The sequence below is a fragment of the Dromiciops gliroides genome, chromosome 1 (genome assembly GCF_019393635.1).
Source record: "Dromiciops gliroides isolate mDroGli1 chromosome 1, mDroGli1.pri, whole genome shotgun sequence".
In the NCBI taxonomy this organism is placed as follows: Eukaryota; Metazoa; Chordata; class Mammalia; order Microbiotheria; family Microbiotheriidae; genus Dromiciops; species Dromiciops gliroides.
In genome coordinates this window covers 386,782,505-386,805,254 of record NC_057861.1, presented here as the reverse complement: position 1 = coordinate 386,805,254, position 22,750 = coordinate 386,782,505, and the positions used below count along the sequence as shown (strand labels likewise).

General features: G+C 38.4%; 1 protein-coding gene across 1 annotated transcript in view; it reads right to left on the bottom strand.

Annotated features, from left to right (window-relative positions):
- SERPINB5 (serpin family B member 5) overlaps window positions 1-21,337 on the bottom strand; it is a 40,456-nt gene extending 19,119 nt beyond the window's left edge. The window contains exons 1-2 of the mRNA XM_043977505.1: window positions 21,242-21,337; window positions 3,719-3,893 (exon numbers count right to left, since the gene is read on the bottom strand). Of these exons, the coding sequence (XP_043833440.1) occupies window positions 3,719-3,886 (168 nt within the window). The 5' untranslated portion in view covers window positions 3,887-3,893; window positions 21,242-21,337. The remainder of the gene's footprint in view (window positions 1-3,718; window positions 3,894-21,241) is intronic.
- Between the last annotated feature and the right edge of the window lie 1,413 nt (window positions 21,338-22,750).

The window sequence follows — 22,750 nt, the reverse complement described above, 5'->3', positions numbered from 1 at the left end:
TCTTAGAGTGTTCAAGCTAGAAGTGACATAAGAGAACTTAAGTCTAACCTTCTCATTGGAGGAGGCTGAGGCTCTAAGAAGCTTGTGGCTTATGCTGTTCAGTTCTTTTAATCATGTCTGACTCTTTGTGACCCCATATGGGGTTTCCTTAGCAAAGATACTGGAGTAGTTTGCCATTTTTTCTCCAGTTCACTTTACAGATGAGGAAACTAAGGCAAATAGGGTTAAGTGATTTGCCCAGGGTCACCCAGCTAGTAAGTGTCTGAGATCAGGTCTGAAATCAGGTCTCCCTGACTCCAGTGCCAGCCCTCTATCCACTGTGCCACCTACCTGGCCTACATCGCTTACTCAACTTCAAATTCAGTGACTGTTTAGTGATAGAATTGTAATATCATGGTAGAATGAAAAAGAATCCTGGATTAGGACCTGAGTTTGAATCTCGTCTCTGCCACTTGAGTACACTATTTCACCATTCTGGGCTTCAGTTTTCTCATCTGTAAGATGGGGGGTTTGGATGAAAGGATTCCCCAAAGTCCCTTCGAGTTCCTAATTCCTAAAATCCTATGAACCTGGTTCTGTGACTCCTAGTAGCATTACACCACAGAGCCTTGATGCTACAGACAAGCACTCAGTAAATACTGATTGATTGGGTGGTGAGTTGAATGTGATTGAAGCACTTCTCTCACCCTTCCAGTCCTTACATTAACTCCATGGGTACTACAGACAGTTCCCCTAAGCCTCAGAAAGGGTGTCCCAGAAAACTGCTTCAGTTTCTTTATGAGTTGCTTCAACCCAACAGTGCCTCCAGAATCTGACAGGTCTTGAATCCTACATTTTTGCTCCTCATCTGAGTCATCAAATGTTTTCTCTCTAGTACAAACTAATCTAAATCCAAAACGGTTGTAATCTTACAACATATAAAGTGGAGATTGTTCTCTCATGCAAATGAGAGATGCCACATCATGCTCTAAAGACATTATACCAATACCATCTGACAATGAGAGATCACATTGCCATAATGTGCCACACAGAGACTCTGGCTGGGAGACCAGAAAAGTAAGTAGCCAAGATGACTGTTGAGGTGGAGGGGGTGTGCAAGGACACATCTCCTTTTTTTTTTTTTGCTTTTGTTTTTTAAGGTTGGGAGCAGCTAGGTGGCACAGTGGATAAAGAATCAACCCTGGGGGCAGCTAGGTGGCGCAGTGGATAGAGCACCAGCCCTGGAGTCAGGAGTACCTGGGTTCAAATCCAGCCTCAGACTCTTAACACTTACTAGCTGTGTGACCCTGGGCAAGTCACTTAACCCCAATTGCCTCACTAAAAAAAAAAAAAAAAAAGAATCAACCCTGGATTCAGGAGTTCAAACCTGATCTCAGACACTTGACATTTACCAGCAGTGTGACCCTTGGCAAGTCACTTAATCCTCATTGCCCTGCCAAAAAAAAAAAAAAAAAAGGTTCCATGTTTCCCTATGCTATTGTTAAAGTTCTATGTAAAGATGTATTATCATTATCGGTAACAATACTTTAAGCACTGAAGCATTATTATCAGCTCATTATTAATTTAGAGCTTTAAGGATACAAAGAATCTTTTTTAAAAATTAATAAAGTATTTTGGGTTTTTTTACATGTAATGGGAAAAAATTAAATACTTTATTAATTTTTAAAAAAGGATACAAAGATTCTTTACCAAGGAAAACACACTGAGAAAAACCTTAATTTACAAAGACCTAGGTCATCCACTGCATCCCAGGCCATCACCAGTTGTCTTGATTTTTGTCTTGCTACTGGACTCCAGTGGCTGGAGGAGAAAGTAAGGCGGATGACTGTGTAACTCTGCCTCCCTTAAATTCCAATTCACACACAAGTCAAGACACCCCCACTCATGATAGCATTGGTCCTCTTTGAGAACAAAGGATGAAGAATGAACGATTCTCCTGTGTGACCATACCTTCCGGGAGAATGGACTGGGATTGGCAGGGGCAGAGGGGGGCAGGGCAAGGGGCTGGTTAAACAGAGGAAAGGCAAATGAAGGACGGCTGCTCTTTTAGCTGGGACTTATATCTCTAGGCCTCATGTAAATTATGACCCAGAAAGCCCCAGGAATGTTTAAGGACTCATCCAGAGACCCCAGGCTAAAAGTTCTTAAGAGTTCCTTGGAGGGGAAAAAAAAAAAAAAGAGTTCCTTGGAGGGGAAAAATGCTATTGAGGGCAGCTAGGTGGCGCAGTGGATAGAGCACCGGCCCTGGAGTCAGGAGTACCTGAGTTCAAATCCCGCCTCAGACACTTAACATTTACTAGCTGTGTGACCCTGGGCAAATCACTAAACCCCAATTGCCTCACTAAAAAAAAAAAAAAAGCTATTGAACTACAAAATAATCATTAGTACAGTAATGCTAGATTATAGGGAATTTCATCTGATGACTAAAAGCAAATGAGGATATGAATAAAGATAATAAGAAGCTTAGAAATACACTCCATAGAAATAAAGAACTGGGTAGAGATAGTGTTGGGCAAAATAAAGATGTGCAAACTTTCCTGCACATTACTGACAAGGGAACTAATTCATTCTCACTAGACTCAAAAAAGCTTTGATTTAGCCTGGTACTTTATTGGGGATTGACCAAAGCTACATTGACAAAAACATCCTGATTTAGGGGAAAAGAATATTTTATATTTGCATAGTACTTAGTGAGGAAGGTCTTCAGGATGTTGGGTGCACTTCAAGTGGCCCAAGTATGGGAGGATATATCTAAGAGTTAGTCTGTATGAATGGGTAGTAATATGCGTTACTGTAGGGAACATCCAAACTGATGAGATCACAGATCCGTTTGGGCATAGTACTTCTCAAAGTGTGTTCAAATGCATTATGTTATTTGACCCTTGCTACATGCCCTATGAGATTGTAGGGATAGGAACTATCTTCTCCATTTTGCAGATGAGGAAACTCTAATGAAGAGAGGTTTAGTGACTCAACATAGTTATTGGCGTGGACTAGAGCATATATAAAGCATGGACTAGGGGCAGCTAGGTGGCTCAGTGGATAGAGCACCGGTTCTGGATTCAGGAGGACCTGAGTTCAAATCTGGACTCAGACACTTAACACTTACTAGCTGTGTGACCCTGGGCAAGTCACTTAACCCCAATTGCCTCAGCAAATAAATAAATAAATAAACAAACAAACAAACAAACAAACAAATAAATAAATAAAGCATGGACCAGAACCCAGTTTTAGATAGTTCATGAATCTTTCTACTATACAACAAAGCCTGATATAAAACACTTTTTTGGGGGTTCCACTGGCCTGAATCAGATAGACCAGGACTTATTTTAAAATAGCAGAGTAGGGGCAGCTAGGTGGCACAGTGGATAGAGCACCGGCCCTGAAGTCAGGAGGACCTGAATTCAAATCCAGCCTCAGACACTTGACACTTACTAGCTGTGTGACCCTGGGCAAGTCACTTAACCCCAATTGCCTCGCCAAAAATAATAATAATAATAATAAAATAAAATAGCAGAGTAAATTGTGCAAAACCACGTAATTCCATTGCAGAAACTGCCTGTTTAATATGAGAGTGTAGGTATGAAGAAAATTGGCTGTGCCTTAATTCTTGCAGTAATACTACACTAAAATATTCCCACTTTCCCCCTGGACATTGTCCAAGGAAAAGCAAATATCACTAACTCTCAAAAATGAAAACAAAGAATCTGAAGCTCACCTTTCCGATTTCATCGGCTGTATCCCCTTTGGTGCCTACTTGAGCCAGGGACAGGGAAGTAGAAAGACATATTGGAGAGAAAAGGACATTGCCTGTCGTTTCCTTGTCACACAGCTGTTTGAAAAGGTCAACCGCAAAAGCTGAATTTGCCAATCGTAGCGCATCCATGGTGGGCCTAAGACAGAAAAGTAAAGGGAAATATTGCACTCATAAAATCACATGGCATCTCAATAAAAATCTCATCTACAGCATATGAAATAATCCAAGATCTCCATACCTGGAGGTTCTAGAGTCCAATGGAAGAAGGAACACAGGATTCTTTACATACACACACACACACATCTTAAGTGATTACTTATTTTTTTATTATTTATTTATTTTATTATTTTTTTTTGTGGAGCAATGAGGGTTAAATGACTTGCCCAGAGTCACACAGCTAGAACGTGTCAAGTGTCTGAGGCCAGATTTGAACTCAGGTCCTCCTGAATGCAGGGCCAGTGCTTTATCCACTGTGCCACCTAGCTGTCCCCCAAGTCTTTATTTAAAATAGTGGTATTTAAGATATTTCTGAATTGTACCACTTCAACAGTACAATAATTCTGCCTTCATTTGTTGTTACCAAGCATGGTGACACACATCTATGAGCCCAGCTAAGGACACTGAAGCTGGTGGATTGAGTTCTGAAGTCCTGAGCTGCAATTAGCTATGCCAATCAGATGTCCATACTAAGTTTGACTTCAGTGTGGTGAGCACTAAGGAAGGGGTAGTGATTGACTAAGGAGGGGCAAACTGGCCCAGGTCAGCCAGTCAAAGTTTGGGTGCCACAGAGAGCTCTCCTTCTTGGAATAATGTTTTAAAATACATAAGGAAAGCAGTTATAGTCTGCATCCAGAGAGAGAACTGATAAATAGAAGCATGCATAGCGTGATTTTACATATATATACATATATGTGTCTGATGGTAGCCATCTCTAGGGTTGGGGGAGGGGAGAAGTAGGGAAAAAAAGAAATTTTATGTGATAACTTCATTATATATTTTAAAAGAATAGCAAGTTATACACAATAGATTTACAGTCTCATGTGCAATAATCTTTTTTTTAATTATGCTATGTTATGAAAATTCTTATTTTATTCCATAAATTAATTTTTCATTAAAAATACAGTTATCAACATATTTTAAAAACAAATTTATGGGGGGCAGCTAGATGGCACAGTGGATAAAGCACTGGCCCTGGATTCAGGAGGACCCGAGTTCAAATTCAGCCTCAGACACTTGACACTCGCTGTGTGACCCTGGGCAAGTCATTTAACCCTCATTGCCCCACAAAAAAAAAATACAGACCCCTGAAATATATATGTAAATCCCACCAGGATCTCTAGACCCCAAGTTAAGAACTTCTGTCCCAGACTGCTCCTTAACCTAAACTTTGACTAATTTACTCACAATTACCATTCATTAAGAGTAGAGTCATCCCCCATCAAGATATGAAAACCTTTTTTTTTTCTGTAGTATAATAATCTTATTAAAGCAGATTCAAGAAATTTCCTTCCCTGTTGTCTAGCACCAGGGGAATGGAAATTTGTGGGGGAAGAGTTTTGGGAAGGAGAAAAAAAGTAATTTTGGAACACTGGTCCCTATGGAGATAGAACTAGGGAAGGTAGGGAGGTGTTTCAGTAGGAGGGTTTAGACAAAAGGAAGCATTAAAGCACTGAGCCATGGGGAGTGGTGCTAGGGGAGAAGAGGGGAGGGTGATGTTGAGGGCAGAAGGGAAATTTGTAGAAGAGGGGAAAAGAAAGATAAATTTTACTTATTTTGAAACTTTGCTTATATAGCCTTTACCTTTCAGTGGGGAGGAATATACTGGGTGTAATGAAATAATTGAGGGGTTTATTCTGGCTATAGCTATACTTTGTCTTTTCTATCTTACACAATTAATGTGGTAAAAGAAATAAAACAATTGTCTTATTTTAAAAAAAAAGAGGGGTGGCTAGGTGGCGCAGTGGATAAAGCACCAGCCCTGAATTCAGGAGTACCTGAGTTCAAATCCGACCTCAGACACTTGACACTTACTAGCTGTGTGACCCTGGGCAAGTCACTTAACCCCCATTGCCCCACCAAAAAAAAAAAAAGAGTAGTCATGCCAATCACGGTAGCATATTCACTCATTCATTCAACAAATGAAAGTACAATATGGGAGTAACATATTTATAAAGAAATTTACAAAGTGCCTGTGGCAAAAGTATGTTATTCTCATAACAAACCTATGAGGAAGGCAATGTATTATTACAAATAGGAAAACCAAGGTCCAGAGAAGTTAAGTAACTGGCCAATAGTCACAAAGCTAGTGAATATATGTGAGTCATTCTACTCTTTGTTTCTGTGGTCTACAAGATGAATAAGACATGGTCCCTGCTTTGAAGGAGCTTAAAGTCTGGTAGGGAGAATGTGATATATGCACACACAACTATTAATACAAGATGTGATATTGCAATAAGAAAGGTATAAAATAGGGAGAGAGATTACTTCTGCCTAGGGGGTATCTAAAAAGGCCTCACAGAGGAGGTGGCATTTGAACCAGATCTTAAAAGGCAGAGATGGAGAAAGGGTATTCTTGGCTGAAACAACAGCATCAGCAAAAGCACAGAAACAGGAAAACAAGAAGTGCATTCTGAGATAGCAATGATGGTGTGGCTGAAGCTTAGAGGTCATAAAGAGAAGGAATGAGAAATGAAGCTGAATAGCTAAGTCAAGACCAATCCATGATGATCCTGATCTATCTCTTCTAGGACTTTATTCTACAGTCAATGGGGAACCATTGCATGTTTATAATTTTAAGAAGGATTTGACAGATTAGATTAAAAAGGTAAGAATTACATTAAAAAGAATAATCTAAGGGGCAGCTAGGTGGCACAGTGGATAAAGCACTGGCCCTGGATTCAGGAGGACCTGAGTTCAAATTCGACTTCAGATACTTGACACTCACTAGCTGTGTGACCCTGGGCAAGTCACTTAACCCTCATTGCCCTACAAAAGAAAAAAAAGAAATAATCTAACTAACATGTGTAGGGTGGAATGCCCTAAGGGAGACCAGTTAGGAGGGTATTACAGGGATCCAGATGATGTAACAGGAACCTAAACCAATAGGAGGGAGGCAGAATGAAAAGACCCATAGTGGAGTCCCATCCCAGGTTCTAATCAAACACTTACTAGCTTTATGATTATGGGCAACTTCCTTGATCTCTCTCAGAACTTCCATTTCTTTGTAAAATGGGGATAATAATACTTGCACTATTTACCACACAGAGCGGTTGTGAAGCAAACCTTTGGGTGCTACAAAAATGTGAGTTATTATCTGAGAAACTGTGAAAACTGTGAGGGGCAGGATTTGGCCACTGACAGGCTATGGGAGGGGCAGAAGGGAGGCAGGAGTCAATGACAATAGGGAGCCAAGGGGACTAACACAAACAGGGAGATCAGAAGGAAGGGCAGGTTAAAGGACGGGCCTGAAATATAGGCATGGAAGCCTTTTGTCTGCGGAGAGACAGCAGCTGAAGTCATAGGAGCAAATAAAGTGACCAAATGAGAGACTGGAGAGAGAGAGAGAGAGAGAAGAATAGGACAGAGATCTGAAATCTGGGGGACAAAGACATTTTGAGGATGGGAAGAGGAAGAGGAATTATTCGAGGAAACAGTAAAGGAGCAACTCAATTAAGAGAAGAAAACCTCGAGAATCCAACATCACTTAAGTCAAAGTAGTTTCAAGGACCAGGTGAGTCAATTGAGTGTCAAAAGTAGCAAAGAGTGAAGAATGAAACATAGATCATCCCTTGCAAAGGTTCTGAGCTAGCAAATATTTGATTCAATTCAACAAGCACTTATTAAAATCCTATCTGTGGAGCATGGAATGTACTACCTATCAGATTTATGGCTAAGAGAAGAATTTATAAAGAAACAAGAGATAGAGAGCTTTGTGGGATGTAAAATGGATAATTTTGATTACATTAAATTGAAAAGGTTTTGCACAAATAAACCCAACAAAACCAAGATTAAAAGGAAAGTGAAAAATTTGGAAGAAAAAATTATAGCCAGTTTCTCAGATAAAGGTCTCATATCTATAAGTCATTCCCCAATTGATAAATGGTCAAAGAATATGAAGAGGTAATTTTTGGAAGAAATCAGAGCTATAGATTATATATAAACATATGAAAAAATGCTTTAAATCATCACTGATTAGAGAAATGCACATTAAAACAACTCTGAGTTTACCATCTCACACTAAACAGATTGGCTAAATGAAAGAAGAGGAAAATAATAAACATTGGAGAGAATGTGGAAAAATTGGGACACTAATACACTGTTGGTAGAATTGTGAATCAATCCAACCATGTTGGAGAGCAATTTGGAATTATGCCCAAATAGTTATAAAACTGTATATAATTATATAATATAATTATTAGGGCTATTTCCTAAGGTGATCAGGGGAAAATAAAAAGAACCTACATGTTCTAAAATATTTATAGCAGATCTCTTTGTGGGGGCAAAGAACTGGAAAGTGAAGGGATGGCCATCAATTTGGGAATGACTGAATAAGTTGTGTTATATGACCACGATGGAATACCACTGTACTGTAGTAATGACAAACAGATTGGTTTTAGAAAAACATGCAAAGACTATTATGAAATAATGCAGAGTGAAATTAGCAGAACCAAGAGAACATTATATACAATAACAACACTATTGTTTGAAGAGTAACTATGAATAAGTAACCTATTTTAATATGGTAAAAATGCTATCTTCCTCCAGAGAAAGAACTGATATATGTAAGTATGTAGTGTATGGTTTCACATGTACATGTACACAAATACACATGCAAACATATATATACCCATACACACATGTGTATATGTATATATCATATATATACACATATACTAAATGTTGGCTTTCTCTAATGTGGGTTTGGAAGGGAGAGAGGGAGACAACTTGGAATTAAAAATGTAACAAAAATAACCTTTTAAAATAAAAAAACCCCAAACTTGTGCAAAACACTTTGCTAGGTACCAGAGATATAAAAAAAACCAATCTCTGCCCCCATGAACCATATATCATAAGGGGAATATAATATGGACACAAATAACTAAATACAAGTTAATTCAAAACAGAAAAAGATTGTTAACATTGGAGGAAATTAGGGAAATAGGGAGGAAGAGACAACTGAGATGAGCCTGGAAGAGAAGGATTCCCTGCATTCCATGGAAATAGGACATAGGAGGGGACAGCTAGGTGGCGCAGTGGACAAAGCACCAGCCCTGGATTCAGGAGTTCCTGAGTTCAAATCCGACCTCAGACACTTAACACTTACTAGCTGTGTGACCCTGGGCAAGTCACTTAACCCCATTGCCCGTTAAAAAAAAAAAATAGGACATAGGACTGCTTGTACACATGCATGGAAGCAGAAAATGGAATGTTGACTTTGGAGAATGACTAGTGATCCTATTTTGCAGGAAAGCAGAAGTGAATGAAGGGGAACAGTGTAGAATAACCTAGAAAAATGTGGAGGGCCTGAAATGTCAGTCTGAGTAGTTTGTAGTTTGTCATAAAGGCAGTAAGGAGCCACTGAACTACTTTGAGATCTAAAATGACACAGTCAGGGCTGCCAAGCCTTAGAAATATTATTTTGGCAGCTGCGTGGATGACATTTTGAAGAGGAGAAAAACTGGAACCAGGGAGAGCAATTGCAATGAATATAAGAGATGTTGTAGAATTGATAAGGCATGGCAACTGATTGGATTTGGGTACTGAGGGAAAGAGCAGGTCAAAGATAACTCAAAAGCTAAGATTCTGGGTGACTATTGAGGATGGCAGTGCTCTCATCAGAAACAGGAACTTATCCCCTGAGTCTGAAAATATATGTTCCTTTTTAGACATGCTAACTTTGAGATACTGATGGAATGGATATCAAGGTGGAGATGTCAAATAGGAAGTTGGTGATGTTCAAGAGTGACATTAGTCAATAAACATGTATGTGTATATCTTACGTATGTAAACATATGGTATATGTTATTTATATATTATATATTTATAAACATTAGGGCTAGATATATAAATTTAAAAGTCATCTACAATGAGAGAGGAGAAAAGATATGGGAGGTGATAAGATAATCAAATGAGAAAATGTAGAGAGAAGTGGACCAAGAATAGACAGGCAATGCCCTCCCTGAGAGAGTAGAAGAATCCCATAATCATAATTAATAAATAATTAATTAATCCATAATCAGCATAAGAATCCACAAGTGTCTATTGAATACTCACTATCTGCTTGGCACTGGAAAATAAAAGGAATTATAAGATACAGTCCTTGACTCTCCACAGTTTACAAATTTGATGAAGAAATGACACAGATACAAATAATTCCAATACAAGAAGTATATGAGAGCCACCATAGTCAGATAACAAATGGGATTTGTTGTTGTTCAGTCATTTTAGTCATGTCTGACTCTTCCTCATCCCATTCAGGGTTTTCTTAGAAAAGATACTGGGGGCAGCTAGGTGGCACAGTGGATAGAGCACTGGCCCTGGAGTCAGGAGTACTTGAGTTCAAATCCAGCCTCAGACACTTAACACTTACTAGCTGTGTGACCTTGGGCAAGTCACTTAACCCCAATTGCCTTATTTAAAAAAAAAAAGATACTGGAGTGGTTTGCCATTTCTCCAGCTCATTTTACAGATGAGGAAACTGAGGCAAACAGGGTAAAGTGACTTATACAAGATCACATAGTAAGTGTCTAAGGCTGGATCTGAACTCATGAAGATGAGTCTTCCTAATTCCAGGCCCAGTACTCTATCCACTGCACCACCTAGCTGCCCAAGATTAGGTATGCTCAATCAAATTAACTCAGTCGAATATTGAAAGGGTATAAATGGGGCAGCTAGGTGGTACAGTGGATAGAGCACCGGCCCTGGAGTCAGGAGGACCTGAGTTTAAATCTGGTCTTAGACAACTGACACTTACTAGCTGTGTGACCCTGGGCAAGTCACTTAACCCCAATTGCCTCACAAAAAAAGGGGGGGGGGTGTAAATGCAACCTCAGGCACTATGCTGTCATATATATAGATTTGGGCAGTCATTTCTATCAACTCCATCACAGGAAATCTGGTTGAGAGCTTTCTTTTAACCCATCTCCAATGACAGTCCAAAATCTCAAGGCTGAAGTTATGTGCATAAGTACGACCTAAATGTGCAATTTGAACAAAAATGTCAAAAGCTGAGAATTGAGAAAGAATATCACTAGTGAACCCCTAGAAGTGAGCTTTTACTAAGTGGCTGTGTCTTTTCACACAATGTAACACATGAAGTCAGAGATAACACAAAGTATATCTATCTTGAGTGTGAGGACAGTCTTATAGGTAGGTTTCCCAAAAATCTCTCAGCCTGAAAAAGCTGTGCAGAGGAAAGAGATATTTCCACTGACAATATTCATGCTTTCCAATATGAGCATCCTCTCTGAGACATGCTGTCATCTTCTTCCTCCTACTCTCCACATCATTAGATTAAGGAAATAGTAATGGAGCCAAATGTGCTTGGTGCTGGCTCTCACTCAGAATTCTCATTGAAAGCAAAAGGAATCTAAAGGAGGGACAGAGAGTCTTCAATTGCTTTAAGGCCTGATTTCATTTGCCCTCTAGGCAGGTGAACTATATGCTAGCAAATCACAGGGCCCCCACTCAGTGGGATTATACTATCCGTTAGATAAGTAAAATTCTGAAAGAAAGAAGATATTCATTGAAAAAGATCAATATATATAGCCTGAGTTGTTTGACTCCCCAAATTAAATTCTATCTTTGAATAATCTGTATTGTTTTTCCCTTTACAAAAGAGAAGAGTCAACTATAATTCATTTCAAACAAAGATTTATTAAGTTCCTGCTATGTGTACACTGGTTTTTGTGAATTTCCAAGCTAGACTCAAAGCAGATCAATAAACTTTTTCTCCTAGGTGGTGCAGTGGATAAAGCACCGGCCCTGGATTCAGGAGGACCTGAGTTCAAATCCAGCCTCAGACACTTGACACTTACTAGCTGTGTGACCCTGGGCAATTCATTTAACCCTCATTGCCCCACAAAATAAATAAATAAATAGATTAAAAAACAACAACTTTTTCTCTAAACTAAAATAGTTTAATCTGATAGACAAAAACAAAACAAAACAAAAAACAAACAAGAACTGCCTGCCCCCCTCATCATTTTTTAAGTATGTGTTTGCTTTAAAGACCAGGGAGGTTCACAAATGGTTATGCTCTATATAACTCATAATATCATTTAGCTTAGTTGACATTAGCAAATTGATATGGAAAAAAAGAATCTGAAAGTATGCCAAACAACAAATTATTATTAAACTTAAAGCACATAGCATTTCTTTCTATTAACAAATAGTGAACTACAGACATGGGAAATGCCATATACTATCAGTGAAAATTACTCCATTGTACTGTTTTGCTTAACTTTGGGGGGATATTTCTTTGGATGTTTGTCATATGAAAGTTAATGCTGTGTAAAAAACAAAATGCATCAATATTTCCTTTTAAAAGAAAGCACACCAAACATAAAATATGGGGCAAGAATCTCTAACCAATACCTTTGGATAAAGCAGTAAATCTTAAAAGTTTTAAATGGTAGATTTTCAAGCAGTTGCCCAGGCAACCCCACCTCACCCCACCCCAAGGATTCACAATGAGAAGGTAAGCACAGCTGACCTTAGCACCCTCTCCCCAGCACTCCACTTAACTGTCAGCAATTTCCTCTTCTACCTTACCCTAAAATGACACTATTATCAATCATCTCAAGTTTTCAAGAAAGTGAAAAGTAGCTCCAAAATTTTTTTTTAAAAGGTTGAGGGTCCCTATTATAGGACTCTCTCAAATATTCAGATGGATCCCATCATCTCATCATCTCAGGAGTTGGCACCAATGATCCAATCGGAACCCATCCATACCCGTCCATCCTATGCTACCTTTGCCCATGTCATCCCCAAAAGGTTATCACAAGATGTGCCCCTTGTTATTCTAGAGTCCTTCCTTATTTTATCCCAGCATCCCAATGGTACCTGTGGAAAATTCTAGTTAAGGGACATAGAGGGTAAAAATCCATAATCAGACAGCAAAGCAAGCTTGTTATGCTGACAAATTTGATGGTTTTAACACTCCCCTACACCCTCCCCCCCACATTCATTCACTTACTCATACTAATGAAACCATTATTTTCATTTTAACTATTTTCTTTTGCATTATACAAGTCCTTTCAAACCCAGAAATAACAGCTTCTCAAACATGAAGGGGCATATAACCAAATTGGTTTTAAAAATCAATATTTAACAATGCAGCTGACTAATAAATAACTCCCATGTGTCTTTTGTGTGGGTGTGTGTGGGTGTGTGTGGGTGTGTGTGTTGTTTGCTTGGGAACCTAGAGTGGATGTAATTACATCGTCAATAGTAAGATATCATTTTATATTTTCAAAATTCTTTCCATGGAAAGAAATGCTCTGAATTTTTGAAATAATTGATGAGGGCATTCGAATGCAAAGCCTCTTGTGTAACAAGGGCAATATTGTTCAGTGAGAGCTTTTGGATACAATGACCTAAACCTGCAAAGAACAAAAATTAACTTTATTCCTTCTTGTGTAGCCCAGGCATTATTCATTCTCAAAAACATTTTGCAATGCATTTAACCTGAATGACACTATATGAATAAAAGATTCTCATAGCTTTTAAGGCAATTCATGACATAATTTAATTAATACTATTTTTCAATTAAAGGCTCGAAGTTAACACTTGTTAGAAAACTGAAGTCAGTGCATACCTCACTAAAGATGATGTATCAAAGAGAGGGCTTTCCCCCTAACAACCAACCTTTCCATTGAATATGTTTCCTCCTGCTAGATGGGAATGACCATGCGTGAGTCACACATGAGATCAGGCCTCCTCAATATAATGACCTGTACCGCTCCCATAAAACTCTTCTTTGTGTTTTGGGAAGGTCATTTCAACCATTAACATATGATGTACAAACTCAACAGTCTTCCTGAGCACTCCCTTCTAACACTGGACACCATTTGACCAGCTCTTGTTTAGCTTTGGCTACATGCAAAGCACTGGGCTTGGTGCTGGAAAGACAAAGACAAAAATAAAACATCCCTTGCCCTCAGAAGCTTACAACGTATTAATAATGAATGTAATCAAAAGCAAAAACACAGTAGGAGATAAAGAAAACAAATACCGTGCCTAGAGGGATCATGGCTGAATGGATAGCATAGTAGGACCTATAATTAGAAGACTTGGGTTTGATTCTGGCCTCAGACACTTACTAGCCTGGGAAAATCATTTAACCTCTCTTAGCCTCAGTTTCTTCATCTGTAAAATGGGGATAATGACAGGACCTACCTCATAGGGTTGTTGTTAGACTGAAATGAGAAAATATACATAAGGCACTTTTCAACCCTTAAAGTGCTCTATAAATGTTAGCTATACATATTTAAATAAACCCTACTAGGCTCTGTAGTTCTATGTGCTTTTTAAAAAATCATATTTTTCCCCCAATTACATGTAAAAACAATTTTTGGTTCTACATACTTTTAAATCCTCTGATCCTGTGACCAAATTGAGCCTTATTTGGATTATGATGACCAATCACACATGGTACTTAGAATCCATCTGTCCAACGATTGGCCCAAAATGACTGAAAAGAATGGGTTCAGTTTTGTATCCACACAGGGCCCAAGTTAACACAACAAGGCTTGCCAGTGGTCACAGCCAGGCATCAACCTGATGACACAACGACACAACAAAGTCATTTTAACCAGATGTCAGCACTATTAACAGCACATCAACTTCCTACAAAAACAATGATAATTATAAACAGGAATCTAACAATGACCGTTAATAGAAGCAAAAATGTTTCCTCCTACAGAGCAATGCAGTGTTTTAATGACTTCCATCCAAAGTGCTTCAGACAGTGAATGCCAGGGCTTCCAGTTAGTCACTCCCTGGCTTCAAACACCCTTGTAATCCCTTGTATATATATATATATATATATATATTTTAAATTTTACACTTTTAAAATATTATTCTGAGAAGGGGTCCATAACCTTCACCAGACTTCCAAAGAAGTCCATGAGCCATAAAAGCTCTGGATGATATCCAACTGTTTCTTCTATTTCTAAAATGAGTCTGGACATCTGCAAGCCTCTGAGAATATGCTCTACATCTCTATTAATCTTGCTGTCTTTCAGAAACGACATTCCTTCCACACTTTCCGACATCTACAGCCTTCATCTCTCCTCCCCCTTCCACTTCTCTTTTATAGGTTGTCTTGCAGAATGTAAACTCCTTCAGGGCAGGGACTGTCCTGCCTGTTTTTAATTGCATCCACAGCACTTAGCACAGTTCCAGGAACATAGAAAGCACTTAAGAAATGCTTTATCTATTTATCTTCCTTAGTAAGATTGAGTAATAAGAATCCAACTTTAAGAGAAGCCACGTCATCAGATCACAAAATTTTTGAGCCAGAAAGGACCTTATATGATTTTATATAAGTCCCTTACTTTACAAGCAAGGAAACTGAGGCCTAGAGAGGTACGGAAGGAACCCTTGGACATCATCTAGAGTTTCCTAAGCTTTTTTGGCCTGTAAGCTCCTTTGGCAAGTCTGGTGAAGGTTATAGACCCCTTCTCACAATAATATCATTTTAAATTTTTAAAAATTTATTTTGTTTTTATTTTACAGAATAAAACAAGCATTTCTGTAACACAGCATCATCATAATAATAAAAAAGATGATTACACATGAAACTGCAAATCTTTTATGTACAACTTGCTATTCCTTTTAAATATATAATAAAGTTATCATGTAAATTTTTTTCCTTTTTTCTTCCCTCTTCCCCACCTAGAGGTGATTAACATTAGATATAACTACGTATGTGCATATTTATAGATACATTGATATATTTAAAGTCTATATATTAGACACGACTATGTATATTCATATAGATGTAAATATATATATATCTTAAAAGCACAAAATAAAAATGTAGAATTACAAAGGAAACCAAGTATATTGAAATATCGTTATCAAAATATTTAAAAAACAATTTCATGGTTTCCAGGTTACAAAACCCATCATACAGTTAGTCAAAGGTTGAGTAAAAACTAGAATCTCAGCCTCCTTCTTTCCCAGTCTCTTTCCAGTATACTATCTTCCTCCTCAGCTACTTTCTTGATAACAATGACATGATTAGAGGTTCAGTTTTTACAAGTTCTAAAAGTCTGATGTCTTTATGAATCCAAAATTGTTTCTTTAGGAATAGGGAGAGACTTTTGGCATCGATATTTTTAAACTAACACTGATTTTTCTTACTTTAAGGTTATTTATCATAGAACTTGTAGTGTTGGAAGGGACATTGGAGATTACCTAGTCTGAGTTCGTTTTGACAGGTGAGAATTCCCCAGATCACAGTAGCAAGTCAGAACCTGCATATCCTGTCTCTCAGTCCAATGTGGGCTCCCATAAACCACAATGCCTTTTTCAGCCATTCATCTGGTAGATCGGTTGGCAATGTATTTGTTGAATCATTTCATCCCTGCCTCTAAAGTTTTTGTTTGTTGAATCTTTCAATGATCTTTTGTTACCTTGCATTACCATCTTACAATGAAGCCCTGCGTGGGAAAAGAGGGACAAAGACCTATAACAGATATCCTCTTTTGGGGATAAAAGGGGTTGTTACATCTTTCTTATTTATGCCTAGGGTTTCATTTGCTTCTCTTCAGCTAGGTTTAAAAAAGGTGATTCCTTGACATTCACTAAACTTCTCCTATCAAGTTCAAGTCTCAAACAGCCCCAGAACAGCTTTTTTTTTTTTTACAAGCTATGTAGAACTTCATAACTTCATGTTCTGACACTGGTGACTAGTTCCTCATCTTAAAAAAATGAGCTATAATTCTCAATCCACAAACATCTAAAACCACTGTCTAGGAAAAAGAAAATATTTCATTCAGTCTTGGACTCTAATTCATTCTTGTAAATGTTATGCATTTACTGTCCATATTCAGAACACAGCATCTTGTCTGTACTCTTGATTGGCTTACTGAAAAGACGGATTCACTGTGTATATGAGCAAAGATGAGCAGAGGGGATAGAGAAAGAAAAATGAATGAGTAAAGGGCAAGAAAGTTAGTGCCCTTAGCAGTAACTGATTTGATTTTTATTTTCTGGTTCTTTTTACCATTTGTAGTACCAACTCTATAATTCTCTTTTGCTCACAAAAATTGTCATGTATAGGTATTGACTACATTATTATATCTCCCACATCTGTCCCTTTTCTTCACCATCTTCATGGCCATCACCCTAGTTCATATTCTCATTACTTGTGGGAGGGTGTGGGGTCCAAAAGAAATAATACAAGATCACACAAGGTTTCCCTGAAGAACTTTGGTTATCAATTGTGAGACATGGGAGACACTGGCACAGAACTGTGCAATATGGTGTGCCTGCATCAAAGAAGGTGCTGTGCTCTATGAGCAAAGCAGAATAAAAATAGCTCCAAAAAACCAACATGAGATGGACAAATTTAGAGACACCTCCATCCTGAATGTTCATACAGACTATTTGTGCCCAACTGATGGTAGAGCCTCCTGACCTTGTATTGGTCTGATCAGCCACAGATGGGCACATTGTACACTGACCCCAACATAGTGATGTCATTTTGATCCTCTTTGAGCATGAAGGACAAAAAACCAACAATGGGGAGGGTGGAGGGAGGGCTGTTGCCAGAGCCTACTTCTCCACCCCAAGTCAGTCTCTCCTGCAAATCCATCCTCCACTTTTCTGCCAGATTAATCGACCTAATGTATAGCCCTAATCACATCACTTTCTGTGTAATGTTTAGTGACTGAAAGCCTGGCCTTCAGTGTCCTCCAGAATCTGGCTCCAATCCACCTTTCTAATCTTATCTCATACTGCTTCCACATACATTCTCAATATTCCTGCCAAAGTGAACAACTCAGTGTCCCCTGAACACACCCTGTACTCTCCTGTATGCGTTTGTTTGCACTATTCCCCATTTGTCAATCCAGTCTACTGAAATTCTACTCATGACTGAGTTCAATTGCCAGCTCCTAATGAAACCTCCCATCCTATCTAGTACTTTGGACTAGTAGTACCCATTTTATGCACTTGTGATGTTCTCTTTTTCATCATATTTCTAAGTCTGTGTCTCAGCTACCCTACTAGACTGTAAGCTTTTTTTTTGGGGGGGGGGCGGGACAGCTAGTAAGTGTCAACTGTCTGGGGTCACATTTGAACTCAGGATCTCCTGAATCCAGGGCCCATGCTTTATCCATTGCGCCACCTAGCTGTCCCCAGATTGTAAACTTTTTCTTTTTTTTGAGTGGGTCAATGAGGGTTAAGTGACTTGCCCAGGGTCACACAGCTAGTAAGTGTCAAGTGTCTGAGGCCGGATTTGAACTCAGGATCTCCTGAATCCAGGGCCAGTGCTTTATCCACTGTGCCATCTAGCTGCCCCCCAGATTGTAAACTTTTTAAGGATTAAAGCCATGTTTTAGCTGTCTAGCATAGCTCCTTGAATGGGAATAGGTGCTCCATAAATGTGGGATGAATAAATGAACAAATGGCATTTGCCAATACTATGTTTTGTATTTTAACATGACAGCGAGGGTTGTTGTTGCTAATTACCTTCAAACTAATTTGTATCTGCTCTAATTAGTTTTCTAGTGACTTGGTCTTACTTTTCCAAATTGGTTTGCACACTCTTACAATTGCACTTTTGTGACAGACCTGTCCACCTGTCTTAATATTGAGAAAAATGAAGCCACCCATACTATTCAAAGAAAGGAATGCAGCAATCAGGAGGGTAGAGATGATCAGGACCACAGACTTTCAAAGATTTGGATAAAAGCATTTGTAACCATAAACCTAGAAAAGCAATTTTCAATTGGAACCATTGTATGAAACAAAACAAGACAATGTGTTCTCCTAATTAATCAATCAAGGAGTATTTATTAAGTGCCAACTGTGGGCTAGGTACAGAGAGACAGAAATTAAATAGCCTCTACCCTGAAAGAGTTTACATTCTATCTGGAGGGACAACATGCACCTATTTAAGTATATGCAAAATATATAGAAGGTAATTTGGTAGAGGCTCTGTTACCTGGAGGAGGGCATCTGAAAAAACTGATGTGGGCCTTCTCCAGAGACACACAAAAATAAAATCGAATAATTTTGCCTGGATAAATAACCAGTTTTATAAATATATCTCTTAAATGCTCTTTTTATGCATTTTTATCTAGATTTAACATTACATTGGCAAACACTTTTAAAAATGTTTTCTACTTTATTCTATTGCACAGTGTCTTGGGAATTAGTTTGGATTAAGCAAAGCCATAGTACAAGTCCTCTGCCTCTCCACCCACAAGGAAATTACTCAGCATCTGCAATATGGCTGGGAACTGGCATAGTCTTCTTAAGATCATAGGTCTGTTAACTGAGACCTGCCTAACCTGATTCAAACTTGCATGGCTAAAATAAGTAGGCATTGAAAAAAAAAGTCTGGAAATACTAGTGCTTAGAGTACTCTCTAGATATAAGATGACTGTGAATGTTGAATAATCATTATAACAATTAGGTAGAGGGGGCGGCTAAGTGGAACAGTGGATAAAGCACCGGCCCTGAATTCAGGAGTACCTGAGTTCAAATCTGACCTCAGACACTTGACACTTACTAGCTGTGTGACCCTGTGCAAGTCACTTAACCCCCATTGCCCCGCAAAAACAAAACAAAACAAAAAAATTAGGTAGAAAGACCCAAGAAATTATCTACTTCATTTGCCGATGGCAAGGTAGAATTGGTACAACAAATTATCCTCTCCAAATTCACGGAGCCTCACTTCAGTGTTCACAGCAACATAACTTCAATCATTTCTTCATTCCACCCCATTCTTCTTAGTCTTGATACCCTCAACCATCCAAAAATATCTTGGGCCTCATTTCACTGTGGTTAGGATGTAACTGCAATGATTGTGGGAGAATATTATGCTTTGATGCCAAAGAGAAAATGTAGATTAAATATTGAAATAAGAGGGATTCATGAGGACCCATTTCCCCATGAGAGAAGATTCATCTCTTTAGTCTTTAGAACAACAAGAGCCAACATGTGTGTAGTACTCTAAGGTTTACAAAGCACTTTACAAATATTCTCTCACTTGATCCTCACAATAACTCTGGGAGGTTAATGTCACAATTATTTCCATCTCACAGATAAAGAAACTGAGGCAGACTGAGGTGAAGTTATTTTCCCAGAATCACATAGCTGGTGTTTGAGGTCACATTTGACCTCCGGTCTTCCTGACTCCAGGCCCAAACCTCTCTCCACTACCTAGTGCCACTTTTGCCACTTATACCTGTGGGACCTTGGACAAGTCACTTATCTTTCCCAGGGCCTCAGTTTCTTCATCTGAAAAATGAGAGAGTTAAACTACATGGTCTCTAAGGTCCCTTCCAGATCTATATTTAACCCTATGTTCTCTGAAAAAAACAAACTGAAAATAAAGCGTTTGCTAACCCTGAATTGATGACTGAATTCATCAAGTTTTTTTTAAAACAAAACTCATATGGCTAATGTATTGAATTTTGGTACTTTGGTGTATCTGTGATTCCACTAGTGTGAGTACTTCTTTCACCTATGAAGCTCACAACCTCTCTCCATGAACCCGACAATTTTATCATTTTCTAGTACACATTTTCCCAGAAACAAGAATAATTAAATAATATAGGCAAAGCATTTTGCAAACTTTAAGGCAATATTTAAATGTTATTTATATATTATAAACTTTAAATAATGTAAATATTAAGCCTCCATAATTTATCTACCCTTACACTAGAAGCCTTCCTCTGATCTTTTTCTTTTCATATTTAGGATACAAATGTATTATATTAATAAAGTTAAATCCCAGTTAAGCAGTACCTGCTAATAAGAGTGAACCAGTCATTCCAGTGTTTCCCTTGTAATTAGCAAATTAAGAATTGAAAAAAAATTGCTTACTTTAAGATACACACCCTTTCTGAAACTGATATGAAGGTTTTAACAAAACAGATTAAAGACCAACAATCTGAATTCTAAGGTAGACTGAGAGAACATAATCAGAATATTGGGCAAACCACTTCTTCCTTCATGAATCAGTGGTCACCTACCTGAAGGGGTTATCTATCTCTCTATGTTTCTGCCTTGTATGGTTAAGTCTGATTTCAATGCCAGAAGCAGAACTCCCAGTTCACAGTGGGAGAAGTAAGTCAAACTGCCTGGCTTATTAGGATCAAAGTGATGGGTAGGAAACCAGCATTCCTAAGAACTTGCCATTGCATTGTTTGTTGAGCTTCTCTCCCTTCCTACTCAAAATTATTATTTTCTTTTAAAATTTCAGAAGAAGGAAAACCCACCATGTCCCTCCCCTCCCCTTACCTTGCTATGCAGTAATCCGGGGAAAAGCAATGGCAAAAGAAATTTAAAGAATCAAGCTGAGAAACCGGGTGTTGAGGCAATGCCTTTCAAAAGAGAAAGAGTTAGCTCACCTGAGGCCTGATGCCACTCCCACTGTAACCGCTCCTAATTTGCACTCTCTGTGTCCCTCCCCTCCCACTTGCTTTCTCTTCTTACTCATACACCTTGGCAACTTTTCCAAAATTGAAAAAAATGATTCAGCCTAAAGTTGCTGTTGTTTGCAGAGCTTCCAAAGGCTAACGACATGCTACAGCAAGGATGGGATAAGGACAACTTGGGACACTAATTCACTGTTGGTGGAGATGTGAATTAATATAACCATTCTAGAAAACAATCTGGGACTATGCCCAAAGGGCTATAAAACTGTGCTTACCCTTTGATCCAGCAATACCACTGCTAGGTCTGTATCTCAAAGAAATTTTTTTTTCTATTTTCTTTCTTTTTTTTTTTTTTTGGAGGGGCAATGGGGGTTAAGTGACTTGCCCAGGGTCACACAGCTAGTAAGTGTCAAGTGTCTGAGGCCGGATTTGAACTCAGGTCCTCCTGAATCCAGGGCTGGTGCTTTATCCACTGCACCACCTAGCTGCCCCCTCAAAGGAAAATTTTTTTTAAAAAAAGGAAAAGGACCTATTTGTACAAACATGTTTGTAGTAGCTCTTTTTGTGGTAACAAAGAATTGGAAATTGAGGGGATGTCCATTAACTGGGGAATGGCTGAACAAATTGTGGTAAATAATTGTGATGGAATACTATTGTGCTATAAGAAATGAAGAGCAGAAACACCTGGGAAGCTTTATATGAACTCATGCAAAGTGAAGTGAGCAGAACCAGGAGGACATTGTAAACAGTAACTCAATGTTGTAAGGATGATCAATTATGAAAGACTTAGCTATTCTGATCAAGACAATGATGCAACACAATTCCAAAGGATCCAGGATGAAAAATATTATCCTTCTCCAGAAAGATTGATGAACTCTGAATGCTGATGGAAGCATACTTTTTTTTTAAACTTTCTTTATTTTTGTTGTTTTCTTTTCTTTGTGTTTTCTTTTGCAACATGCTTAATATGGAAATATGTTTGACATGACCTCATATGTATAATAAAAGTCAAAGTGTTTGCATTCTCAAGAAAGAGGGAAGGACAGAAAGGATGGAGAGAACTTAGAACTCGATTTTTAAAAACTGATTTTTGGGGGGCAGCTAGCTGGCGCAGTGGATAGAGCACCGGCCCTGGAGTCAGGAGTACCTGAGTTCAAATCTGACCTCAGACACTTAACACTTACTAGCTGTGTGACCCTGGGCAAATCACTTAACCCCAATTGCCTCACTAAAAACAAAAACAAACAAACAAACAAAAGACAAACAACTGATTGTTAAAAATTATTTTACATGTAACTGGGAAATGGTTGATGAAACTAAAAAGAATGCTCTGGCAGAAAACAGCTGTCAATGAAGTTTGACTATCACACAC